This window comes from Trachurus trachurus (assembly GCF_905171665.1).
Source record: "Trachurus trachurus genome assembly, chromosome: 11".
Lineage (NCBI taxonomy): Eukaryota > Metazoa > Chordata > Actinopteri > Carangiformes > Carangidae > Trachurus > Trachurus trachurus.
The window spans coordinates 19,611,573-19,623,917 of record NC_139904.1 but is presented as its reverse complement, the minus strand read 5'-3'; the positions used below and the strand labels follow the sequence as shown (position 1 = coordinate 19,623,917).

The following is a 12,345-nucleotide window of genomic DNA, read 5'->3' as shown; positions in this document are numbered from 1 at the left end:
CTTGATCGGACAACATTTGGCATTTGGTCTTTTATCCAAATGTCTGTGGTCCAATCACTTTGCACTTGTATACTCGTCTCCAGCCACAAGCAGCGTATTATCAGCAGGTCGTCGAGAAAAGCAGGTCCAGTAACAACTGCTTTTGTGTAGCAACAGTGTAGCTAGCTCAGTGGCTTGTGTTACACTTCCTACAGTCTATGTCGTATTTCAAATGACTTGAATGACAGCCAGAGCCGGGCTAGTGCAACGGAAATGAACTGTCCACCACACCACCCTTAGTGATGACACACAGCATGCAGAGAATAAAAAACAAAAACAACACCACACAGATTAACTCACATTCACACACACACGCTCAATCCTCTTCACAGAAAAGACCTTGATCAAAATGAGAGCAATAGCGGGTGGGCCACCATTCCCACTGTGGTACACAGAGACACACACACTGACTCTGACACACAAACAGAATACCTGGTGTGCAATCGGATTCGTCGGAACCTGAAGGCACAAAAACATTCACATGGAGCTTATCGTCACCGTGAAGGCAACACGTGAAGAAACTCCACAATACCAGCCTGAGAAACTACAAACACACACTGAGGAAACTCTCTCTCTCTCACACACAATTTCTGTTGTTGTGCATGTGATGTTGCGAGTGGACTTCATACCCACGGTCTTCCACTCACTGCAGGGTTTAAGTCATATTGTGTGTTCGGGTGGCGTGAGAGCGGGTACATACGTTGTGACTGGGAGACCATCTTGGTGCGGCTGCGTCCTCGCGAGTCCACCTGGCTGGACATGCTGCTGGCGGTGGAGAGCGGCTGCTTCGTGCGTACACGACCTGAATGTGTGCGGAGGAGAGACGGGTATAAATACACAAAAAAAAAAAAAAAACACGAGACGCCCTGCACCAAACACATCGCTCACAGACTGTTTGCAGCCCAGAATTTAAGAAGCTACTAAAGATGACGAGAAGCAACTGAAGCGGGAAGCTGAAACATCAGATCCTAAAGAAGCAACATACACCCAGCCAGGTGCGCACACAGATAAAATACACCAGCGATGCTTCGGTGGACCAGAACCCAGTCGTAGCGAGGATTCAAATTTGAAACTGCTTGTCAGCCCAAGTTATCCATCTTTCAGCATGAAAGATTTGATTTGAAACTGGCAGCTATTTGCATTTGATAATAAATGAGACGTGAGACATTAAAGCAGCTGCGATGAACAATTATTTTCACATTGGATTAAGATGCAGATTTGTTTTTATTGACCAATTGCCTGAATAAATATTAAACTGATGAATGAATTACAAAAATAGTTGCCAGTTTTCTTTTTGCTATTGCTCTACTAAGCCATTTATCATCTCAACTTTGTTAGCACTATTCACTTTAACCTATGCATTGCATCACGTGATCCACTTCACTGCAATTTCCATTATATGAAGCCAATTCCTCAGTTCAAACACTAGGTCGCATGGACCACTGAGAAAACAATCAGTGATGTAATGGAACTGCTCGATAAGGTTGGATCTGTGATCGTAAATTAGAAAATCTACAAACTCAGGATGTTGATTCAAAGTTTTTGCTAGAACGCCCCTAAAAAGCAAAGACGAAGACATCCACTAACTACAGTCTTACCATTATCTGACCTGGTCCCTACAGACAGACAAGAGGAGGAGCATGTTGTAAACAGCACATTTCCAACTAATATGCAACACATATAACAATCATCATTGAAAAAACCTCAGTAACTTAGTGCAACAGTTTAATGCAGGTGTGTGAAAATAAGATTAAATTGCAGTAAAGCATAAGATGGTTTGAGATGTGATCAATTATATTGATGATGTGATGAGGAGGACAGTGATACAATGGGGGGTTGAGTGTAGGGGCTGACAGCAGGGGGCGCTGTGGCCACACACTGCAATAAAAAGAGATAACGTGGACTGGGATGAAGTGAGGAAAGGGAAAAGAACAGAAGAGAAAGAAAAGAAAGCATAAGGCAGGCTGTTTCTTGTGAAGCAGAGTGAGATGATCTTACCATCCGTTTTATCAGAGGCATCATCTTTAGAGGCAAAGAGAAAGATAGAGATAGAAGGTACAAGACGGGAAAGAAAAGAAACAAAAGGGAAACAAAAAGGGATTCCAAAAAATGATTATTTAAAAGGTTAAGATACAAATGGAGAAAGGAACCAAAGGAAGGGGAAATTACAGTAAACACAAAGAATAATGAAAAGTAATAATGACAGAGAACGTAGAGGGAAAGAGAAAACACACAGGAGAAGAAAGGAGCACAGTGTGAATTAGTAACATACCATTTTGTTTAACAGAGATGCACAGGTAGGGATCGACACGGAAACACAAGAGACACAAACCAAAGCACAATATACATCTACAGAACATGCACACAGAGAATATCCATACCAAAACATAATACAGGCTACATTAACAGGCAATGAGCAGGCAGCAGGAGGAGAAGAGAGCACAGGAGCGGAGAGGAGAGAGGCCAGTCCAGGCACTCGGGTGTGTGAGTGTGTTCAGTCAATCCTCACTGGTGAGCTTTCAACCTGCTTCTAGCTGGGAGAAACCTTAACAGCACTACCTCTAAGCTGACCCTGTGTCGTCCTGCTGATCACATGCTGACCGATGTCTGCGCTGCCTGGCTACAGTCATCTTACTCGACTGACAGGGGCCCTTACCCAGTGAGGAGTAGGAGCCCGGGGCCAGTCGGCCCGCTCCACCAGCCGGTCCAACGTGCCGGTGCTTAGCGACCGCTGCTGCATTTACGTCCACGTCACTACGGGAACGCTGCAGGGAGGCCGCCGACAACCCACCCTTTGAACCCGCAGGGACTGATGGTACAGGAGGAGGAGGAGGAGGAGGAGGAGGAGGAGGAGGGATGGGAGGTGATGAAGGGATATATACAACACACAAACACATGCAGGCACCACACTACACGTACACAATATTGATACCAAAACAGAAAGGCACAAAAAGCCATGTGCAGACACATATACGCATCTGTGCACACATGTGTTTTGACATAAAGAACATAACCGGGTGTGACTGTACAGGAGTGGACACGGGCAAGATGTAAATGAACGTGATGGTAGATTTACAGATGGACTGAGCTTTACTGGAGCCGCTGTGTGTGAACTCGTGTCATGGTGTACACCTGTTTTCACAAGAGCGAGTGAGCATGAGATTATATGTTTGCGTGTGTGTCTGCCGCTCTGTGTGTGTGTGTGTGTGTGTGTGTGTGTGTGTGTGTGTGTGTGTGTGTCTGCTTGACTCACCTCGCCCTGGAGCTGCTGACCATTTAGAGGACAGAGGCCGACTGACAGAGGAGGAGAAAAGTAGGTCAATACACAACAAAACAACCACATCAGGATGATAATGTTGTCGGGCCAGGCAAGAAACAAAACACGTATTTTCATTTGCTTTTCCTCAGGGCAAAAATAGAAATGTCTGAATAATCTTTCAGTCAAATTGAATTATAACACACCTTTCTACAAATTTAATAAGTGCTAATTTATCTTGCAATAATGATTTTTTGTTTGTTCATTTTCCCTAATATGTACCTGTATGTGAGTAGTATTTGCCATTGCTTATCATTTATTTATTAATAGTGTCACCCAAATGCGTGGCTCAACTGAGAAAATTTGGGCGCCACCTATACAGTAAGTGTTTGTAATCAATAATTGTATTATTTCATTCTAAGTAAATTATTTTTACTTATTTTGACATGTTTTTATGAACATGGTGTGAAAAATAATCTAAAATGGCATGAATGATGATATATTTCTGTTTTCATTACAATACTTTGCCTTATCCACAAATTTCAAACAGTACGCTGCCACAGTGAAGACTCACTGCAAAGTCTAGAATAAAAAGCAGTGTAGCGGGACTGTGCTCTGACTTCAGTTTACTCTGGTGTTGTGTTCACCAGTGAAATGCAATTTGTTGAGGCAAATCAACAACAAATCAAATGTGCTGGGGTTGGATTGAGGACGTGCTGCCCTGGATAACCCTCTATGGGTGATTTCGCTCGACTCCCTCAAAGTGGATAAATTTAGTGGGAATTTTGTTTTTCTCAAGACAGGAAGTTTTTCCCCTCTCATTATTTACTGAGACAACCTCAGAGGAGAAAACTGAAAAGATTTGATCCTTGTACAGCAGGGGGGGTCAAAGGGTCCGCAGGTCCAAAGATTGGGCCTTAAAGGGATTCTTAAAAATGACTCCTGCCAGAAACGACTTCATTACACTCTAAACGTAGTCTTAAAGTAAACCTATAGGTCTAAACTACAGAGACACGGCGCTGATTACTTGAGGCTCTCCTGAGAGGAAGATGAAGAACGGTCACTCTGGGGAAGTGAGGCCACGCTGCCGGAGCTCTTCAGGCAGGACTGAAGGGTCCTCTGGTACGATGACTCCAAGGAGTTGTAGAGAGCGTCGGCCTCCCCTGGAAAGTGGTTCCTTAAACCCCAGTAGGTCCTGAGAGAGAGAGAGAGAGAGAGAAGAGAAAAAAAAAGGAAAAACCCCAAAAAGAAAAATTAAAAGATGGGTGAGAAAGGAGGCAGTGAGGAAGAAAAGTGGAGATTAAGAGATTCAGGCAGGAACCAGAGGGGGGTGAGATATTTAACTTCCCCCTCACATCAAGAGGTGCCTGTGTGTATGATTATGTCTTACTTGCGGGCCTCCACTCTGGCCTCTGAGTCAGCATCTCGAATTCCCTTCTTGATGCTCTCAACCAGAACTGATGTGTGCCTGCAAAATAGAAGGTGAATGAAGTGTGAACAAGTTGAAAGACAGGTTTTGAAAGTTGGTTTATTCTTTTATGAGCCACACGCATGTGAATATCCTGCACAACCAGGAACAATGTCGATGGCAGTCCTCACCTCTCTAGAGAGTGGGTCTGCCACTCCTGTAGCAGCAGGTCTAAGAAATCATAACAGCGCCTGGAGAAGAGACATTTCCGTCAGTTTCATCACCATGACCTCACAACAGCATCCTCTCCTTTCTTATTATGTTTTTACGGTTGCTCGTTAGCACATTAGACCCTTGATCATTGTGGTGCCTTTGATAGCCTCACCTTCTAACAGCCACAGACTTTGATGTGCAGTTACTGGTTATCAGGGGGATGAGCCTCGGGACGTGTGTGTGCTGCACGGAGGACAAACAGCAGAGTGACAGATGTGAGATGGAAGAGTCAACAAAAATCCAATAACAGCATCAGCAGTAGAAACAGTAGCAGCAGCAGCAGCACTCACACTGACTATAATGTGTTGAAACAAGACGGTTGATGCTTTTGTAAAACTCACCCTTATGATGATGCGGATGGCGATCACACCCGAGTTGGCCATGACTTTGGCACAGTTGGGGATGAGGTTGAACAGGACAGGAACGATGGCCTCGGCTCCGTGGTCAAATTTATTCCCCAACACTAACGAGAGGTGGCTACAAGAATACACAGGAAATAACACACCGGATAACATGTTAGGAACAAACCACAGAGTCGTGTCTTGTAAAAACCAAAGTCTTTTAAAATTAGATTCTAATGACAATGCTTTCCCACTTTGTACTTGGTATATTACAAGTATAGTCAGTGTTTCCCACTAATTAATGAGACTATGGCGCCACAGTCCCGCCACAGTCCCACCACAGTCCCATTTGAGCCCGCCAAAAAAACATTATCTTTTTTTTTTAACAATGTTTTTAACAATCTCTCATCTCTGTCAGTCAGCCCCTCCCGCTGCTAGACTCGGTCTGCCTCTCTCATTCACACACACACAGGTCACGCTGGAACGCTAAATAACACTAAATGTGGTAAATCGCTAATTGTACAGTGTCCAAATCCCGCCCCACCTCCCCGACACCCTCCCACCACAGTCTCCTAAAATTTTAAACATTTACAGGAAATTTCTCAGGAAAAAAATGACTTTCTGAACCAAAACTTCAGCTGCAAAAAGGAAAAACATGTAAAACATTAGAAAACATAAAACACTCACGCCACAGTGATGCAGGCCTCTCGGACCACTTGTGACCGCAGGTCTTTAGCTGACAGTTTGAACGCTCCATCTAGTAGCCGTAGGTGCTGGTAAAAACAGTCGTAGTTGGCTGCTCCCGCCACCAGCAGCGAGCGGATCTTCTTCAGCTGTGAACGATATATAAAAGACACCGTAAACGGTCGGATGGGGGAAACGCTGTCATGGCAATGTAAAAAAAAAAAAAAAAGAGTTGATGTTATTGTTGCAGAACTAAATAAACTCCTGAGGGTGAGTCTACTGACAGCGATGGCTCTCTGGTCCCAGTCGTGTTTGTCGTCGGAGCAGATCTCACGGATCTTATTCAGGTTGTCCTCAAGATCTCTCGACGAGTAGATCTGCATCGAGGCGGAAAGAAGGAAAAGAGGAGGAAGGGAAAGGAAGTAGAGTAAATATTCTCAGGCAGCTGGTCCAAGACAGTCTGTATGGATATCATGTTATTAAAAAACTGTGTGTGATTGTTTGACCCGTGTGTGTTGTGTACCTGGACAGTAGGGACGTCTGTGAAGGCTTTAATGAAATCATCTTCATCAACTCCCCCGGTACTTTCCTTAGAAACTGAAAAAACAGAGCAAAACTAATGAATGTGTGCGTTTGTGCATTTATAATGTCACATACAAGCACTCAGCGTTTAAGGATCCCGTGTCGGCTGTTTTAACTCAGAAAAACACAAAAACACCACCAATAAAACACACACAACCCACCCACCCATCCACACACTTTACACAGTGGGAGCAGCCTGTGTTTCTAATAGACTTCCTGCCAGTAATGGGCACGTCAATCATATCTCTCTGGGGGCTGGTAGCTCTGTGGACGACACCTCCTACTACTCCTCACTGAGGGAAGCAGAGAGAGGAGGGAAAGACGAGACAAAGAAAGAGGCACAAAAAAAAGAAAAAAGAAAAAAAACAGCAACCGCGCAGCTGAGAGCGACCCAGGAGGACGAGTATTACAACAGTGAAACAACTGGAGAGGGGATGTTCGCATGGGAGGAGGAGGCTGAAGAATCCCTATAAACATGGTGGCGGAGAGTCGGGTATAAACACAGAGAGAGAGAGAGAGGCAGCAGCAATGTTTTTTCCTCCTCCTTTTCCCTGGGGTTGGTTTCCATATCAGGCCGCACCACAAAGATATGTCATGTTAAAACTCTACACGACCCCGAGAGAGTTGGGAACATCGACGTAGCTGGTTGTCCGTCGGAGACTCTCAGGGTCTAATGAAGCAGCCCGGCCTGAGCCATAACAGCTCTCCATCACCATTAGCATTTATTTATACTGCCAGTGTTGTGAACTGGGAAGGTTAATAGCACGGACCTTTATGACTCCAATAATTATTATAGTTATGTTGAAAACTAATGTGTTCCCAATTGTGAGAACTAATATGAAACAGGAATTTTATCATAACACAAGTTCAGCTTGAATAAAATATACTCCACTTCACATAGTAAACAAAGTGTTTTGTTACTTGTGGAAATGATAATGTGAAGGGAAAAAAAGCACTGTTGTGACTGAAGAGCATTTTGGCCATTGATAGGAGGCATGCTGTGATACTCCATCCCTCCTGATACAGCTGTACACCTTTTGTCTTTTTCAGTCCTTTCTTTTACTGTCAGTTACTGGCAACACTGAAATATCCGTCCTCTCTCTGAGTCTTTCTGTTGGGTTCTGCCAGGTTGTGTGGGTGGTGCTGTCATCTAAATGCAAATGCAGACAACAGGGTCTCCTATTGCTGCCATCATGGGGACTATCCTTACACAGCAGAGGAAAATCCAAACAGCTAATATGCAAGAGAAATAAAAGAAAGACGATTACTGATCTGTGGCAGTGGTCTTTTCCCTTTTATCACATTTATCTGAACAATCTCAAGGTTTTAGAGCTGTGGCTCTGTTTGAAAATACCCAGCATGCCCTTGACTTCAGCCTCTTACTGCCACTCCACGATCAATAGAGCTGTAATGATCCCAGTGACAAGAGAGCACAGTCTTGTGTTTCCAACCAAGAGAGCAGCGTAGCAGGACTCAGACAGACTGCTTGTTTGCACCGACACCTACGACTGTGTGTGCGCATGTGTGTGTGACACTGCTGACACAGATACATTAGCGAGCAGCAGCAATCGACTACATGGTCGTGGGAACACGGCTTTCTTCCAATAGAGAGAGACAGGAAAAATCGATACATGCAAAGAGGAAGCAAACACGGCACATAGTACAACAGGAGGGAGAGCTGGCAGAGAGGAGGCGGCTTGTTCAATGGGAGGGATGACACAAAATGTTTCAAAGGCGAATCTGCTGCAGACCTGAGATGTGAGCACAGATATGAGAGCGGTGATATAAAGATGAAAGTATCTGATTTCTGAGGTGACACAAAGGGAGTGGATATCTTCTTCTAACAGCGCCCATAGCATATGTTCTTATACTGTGGCGGCCACAGCTAACAAAAGGCTGCATCCACATCCTGGGAAAATGTGACCACACTGAATTGTTTATGAGGACATCAAAGGGTTAGTAGAGAAGATTTTGTTTATCTTTAGATGTAAAATATTATGTTAAACATGCATTTAGGCAGAAAAGAAAACAGAGAGGGCACAGATATGAGTTTAGTGTAGTGAAGCGCTCCCAGGCCTGTGCTGCTGCCGTCTGCACCTCTGGCTTGTTTTTGTTTTTTTGGGGGGGGATGTGTTTCTGACTAGTTCATACTCTGTCCTAAAAATTAAGCTCCAACACCACAAGCCAAAATAATATAAAATGAAATGAATCATATGTGGATGGACACACATATGTCTTGGTTATTAAATGCCTAGATCCATCCAAGTGAAGGTAAATGTTACATGTAGTATTTGAAAAATGCTCAGGAATTCCAGAAGATCTTCTTCCCAACGCTCCCACAAGCTGCTCAAGTCTTTTTGTTGCAGTTACAGTAAAAAATACAATTGTGAAATTAAAATAAGATTTTTTTTCAGTCGATCAGTTTTGTATTGTGATCCAAGTAAAGCTATAGTCTGGAGGCTTGCTACCAGCCATTCAACTTCCTGTCAGCACAAAATCAAACATTTCCCACTGGAGGAGGATACTGATGAATTCTTAATGATGCTTTATCATGCTGGAGTCTCTGGGCCGTTTTTCAGTCAGAAGGACTTTTAAGAAGCTTAAAAGTCCAGCTCAAGTGTTTCTGCATTCAATAATCTGTAAATCTTAAATACTGACTCTAATGAGCGCTGAATAAAGAAATGGTCGGCACACTGAGAAACTGCTTACGCCGACTTCCACAAAGCCAAATGTAAAGCTTTCCAATTGTAACGATATTGATTGTTTTCATTTGCAACTCATCGCGAGGTGCCAAGAACTAACCAGCCATGAATGCACCATAAAGCCCACTGTGTCGGAATAGAAATGTGATTTATTTCTTCCCGACTTATATAAATATTAAATAAACTGCTCCGCATATGCATCACTTGTGAGTATGTAAATGTGCATTAGTCTAAGTACCTAGCTTGCTGCCGGTAGCGCTGGGCCTGCGTGCTGCCGACTCTGCAGGCTTCTTGGGAACTTTTGGGACCTTGAACGCCGCCTGGGCCGAGGAACGATTCCCATCCACACTGTCATCATCCTCAAAGTTGCGATCTGGAGGGAGAGGAGAGAGATTAAAAGATTATTATCTACATTCAACTTTTTTGCAAACAAGTCTTCGAAAATGTTACAGAGTCACGTTCAGACTATACAGAGCAATATCAATGCTCTTGTACATTTTTGCATATCAGGCCCTAAATAGTCTAAACAGTGAAACAATTATTTGTTCACAACCTACTGGATTAGCTTTTTAAAAATGTCAACTAAAATGTATAAACTGTCAAATCCTCCAGCTGGTTCTGAAACATTTCCAGCACCTTGGGTTTTCTAGTTGCCCCTTTTTATGCTGAGAAAAAGGAGAGGGGGGAAAAAAAAGTAAAGAAGAGAGACGAAGCATGGAGGAGGTTGTAGTCTACAGAGAGCTTGGTCAGAAATCACTAAATCAATACTAATTACAGGCACGCCACGAGAAAAGAAGAAAAAGCAAAACCCACACACACAGACAATCACTTCCAGGGGCCCAAAAAGACATCAAACGATCAAAATGTCCCCCCAAGCAACCAGTGACTGACAGACGCCTCTGGATCTGAAACCCTGGAGCTGCACGCCGGCAGGAACAGAGCTGGTTAGAAAGCTAGCCATGAAACTTGAGAGACCCATTTGTAAGAATGGTGCAGCATTTTGAATGTGCAACTACCAGCGAAACGCTGTGTGGGGACAAACACAAACGTGCACGCGCACACAAGGCGGCTGTGATGAAACTGTTGGCATAGGAATGCAGTTGCGCTCCGGTCGGTCGCTCCGACAACCAGCCATGGAGAAATGCGCCAAAGCCACCACCCTACACCTTGACTCATACATCAACTTACCTACACACTCAGTCCGCACGCACAACCAATGACATGCCATGTATGTGTGAACGCAAAAGACACTTGTTTATACAGATGGCAGAGTCTGTGGCGTCCGGCTCAGTCAACATTAAGTGGAAATGTAGAGATGCAGACGTATAGATCGTGGAGCCTACACACACACGGAGCCATCGACACACACACACACACACACACACACACACACCAACACACCCAGGTCCATCCCTGCACTCACAGTCACAGATCCGCTGGCAGATAAGACGCCTCATGCTTCTGGGAGGGCGTGGTGTTGGGGTCCCCCCTCTTCTCCGAACCGTACCCCTCGACACATGCACTCAGCTCACACACACTTCATTGTGGGGCTGGAGCTGCGCGCACACACACACACACACACACACATACACACTCCTCACATCGCTGTCTGAAAATCCCTCCACCCATACAAGTGCCGGCATTTTCTTTCACTCCTCTCTACCTATCTCCGATCCCCCCCTCTCTCTCTCCCAGCATCTCTCCGCCTCCCCTCAGCAGCCTCACAGCCAATCGGACGAGAGGTGACATCATCGTGTTGCAGCCAGTGCGGAGGCAGGACCATGAGTGTGTGTGTGTGTGTGTGTGGTGGGAGAGAAAGGGAAAGACACACACACACACACAGACACCCCAGGAATATTAACAGGGCTTCTCTGTGTCCCTGCCAGACCAGCTAACCTAAACTCATTACCATTGACAACACACTCTCTCCAGCCTCTTACTCCCTTCTCTCCCTCTTCTCCGACTCTCATCCACAACCTCTTAACACAGTTTTTATGCTGCCACATTTAGCTGGAAAGAAATACCACATTTGTTTATTCACACTCTCTCTCTCTTTACGTAAACAAAAGAACAAAGGATTATGGAGACATGACCTGAGGAGGGTTGATGATTGGGAGGGTGGAGGAGGGGGGAGAAGAGAAGACCACACCCCTCCATCTGAGGCCTTGACCCTCCCACTCTCTAACACACACACACCCCCGCACATGTGTACACACATACAACACAACAGGACCATTAGGACGGTGACATGCTCTTGGTTATTTGACTCTCTAGTCCAGGATTCAAAATGAGGCGGTGACTATGAGGTGAAAATCAAATTAACTTGTGCTTTTATTTGAAGGTTGTTTACATCAGATGAGCAGGAGAAATTTGAACCAAAACGTGCAGATAGTTTTGCTCTAAACCTGAGAAAGTCATCTCCAAATTTAAAACCAAGCTATAAATCCTTTACAATCATTGACTAACTTCAGGCTTCAGCAGCCATTTGGCTCCTTTCCTACTGAACCTTGCCAGGACTGTACTGCAGCCATCTTCACTTCTGGCTTGTTCTGGAAGAGTTTTGCATTCAGTCTGGTCATAGCAACTAAAATGTACCGTCACTTCTCAAGGTTGGTATAAATTAATATGTCTAAAATGTTCACTCGACTTTGTTTCACAGTGATCACTGATCAATAAAAACAAACAAACTAGCGCTGTATATTTAGTGTATATATGCTGTGTTTTTTCCCCCAATAGACTAGTAATAGCTCATCTTCTCAGAGATCTGGGCTAAAATAACCGTTTAAATGTCAGCATCAGAGGACAATGGTAAACAACATTATCAAAGAGGGTACTACATGTGTATCATGAACGCAAAGGGAAAACATAAATAAACTGATGATGACATTTAAATTCTAACAGTACACCTGAATACATTTTAAGTATAAGATGCCAGCTGAGTAAATTTAATTGCTTTCTGTCAAAACCCACAGGCCCATTAGCATCAATCAGTCATGCATCGGGGATCTTGGCATTGATTAGCATCACTGTTAGCATGATTAGCATCTCCTGCTTTTGTCT

At 44.3% G+C, this 12,345-nt stretch overlaps 1 protein-coding gene across 1 annotated transcript in view; it reads right to left on the bottom strand.

Moving 5' to 3' along the window:
* The window catches only part of clasp2 (cytoplasmic linker associated protein 2), a 56,066-nt gene that overhangs the window by 18,742 nt on the left and 24,979 nt on the right, over positions 1 to 12,345 (bottom strand). The window contains exons 8-20 of the mRNA XM_083981732.1: positions 9,524 to 9,658; positions 6,525 to 6,598; positions 6,286 to 6,378; positions 6,005 to 6,150; positions 5,318 to 5,453; positions 5,089 to 5,159; positions 4,895 to 4,954; positions 4,686 to 4,763; positions 4,323 to 4,490; positions 3,293 to 3,333; positions 2,696 to 2,848; positions 1,638 to 1,655; positions 740 to 841 (exon numbers count right to left, since the gene is read on the bottom strand). Of these exons, the coding sequence (XP_083837858.1) occupies positions 740 to 841; positions 1,638 to 1,655; positions 2,696 to 2,848; positions 3,293 to 3,333; positions 4,323 to 4,490; positions 4,686 to 4,763; positions 4,895 to 4,954; positions 5,089 to 5,159; positions 5,318 to 5,453; positions 6,005 to 6,150; positions 6,286 to 6,378; positions 6,525 to 6,598; positions 9,524 to 9,658 (1,275 nt within the window). The remainder of the gene's footprint in view (positions 1 to 739; positions 842 to 1,637; positions 1,656 to 2,695; positions 2,849 to 3,292; positions 3,334 to 4,322; positions 4,491 to 4,685; positions 4,764 to 4,894; positions 4,955 to 5,088; positions 5,160 to 5,317; positions 5,454 to 6,004; positions 6,151 to 6,285; positions 6,379 to 6,524; positions 6,599 to 9,523; positions 9,659 to 12,345) is intronic.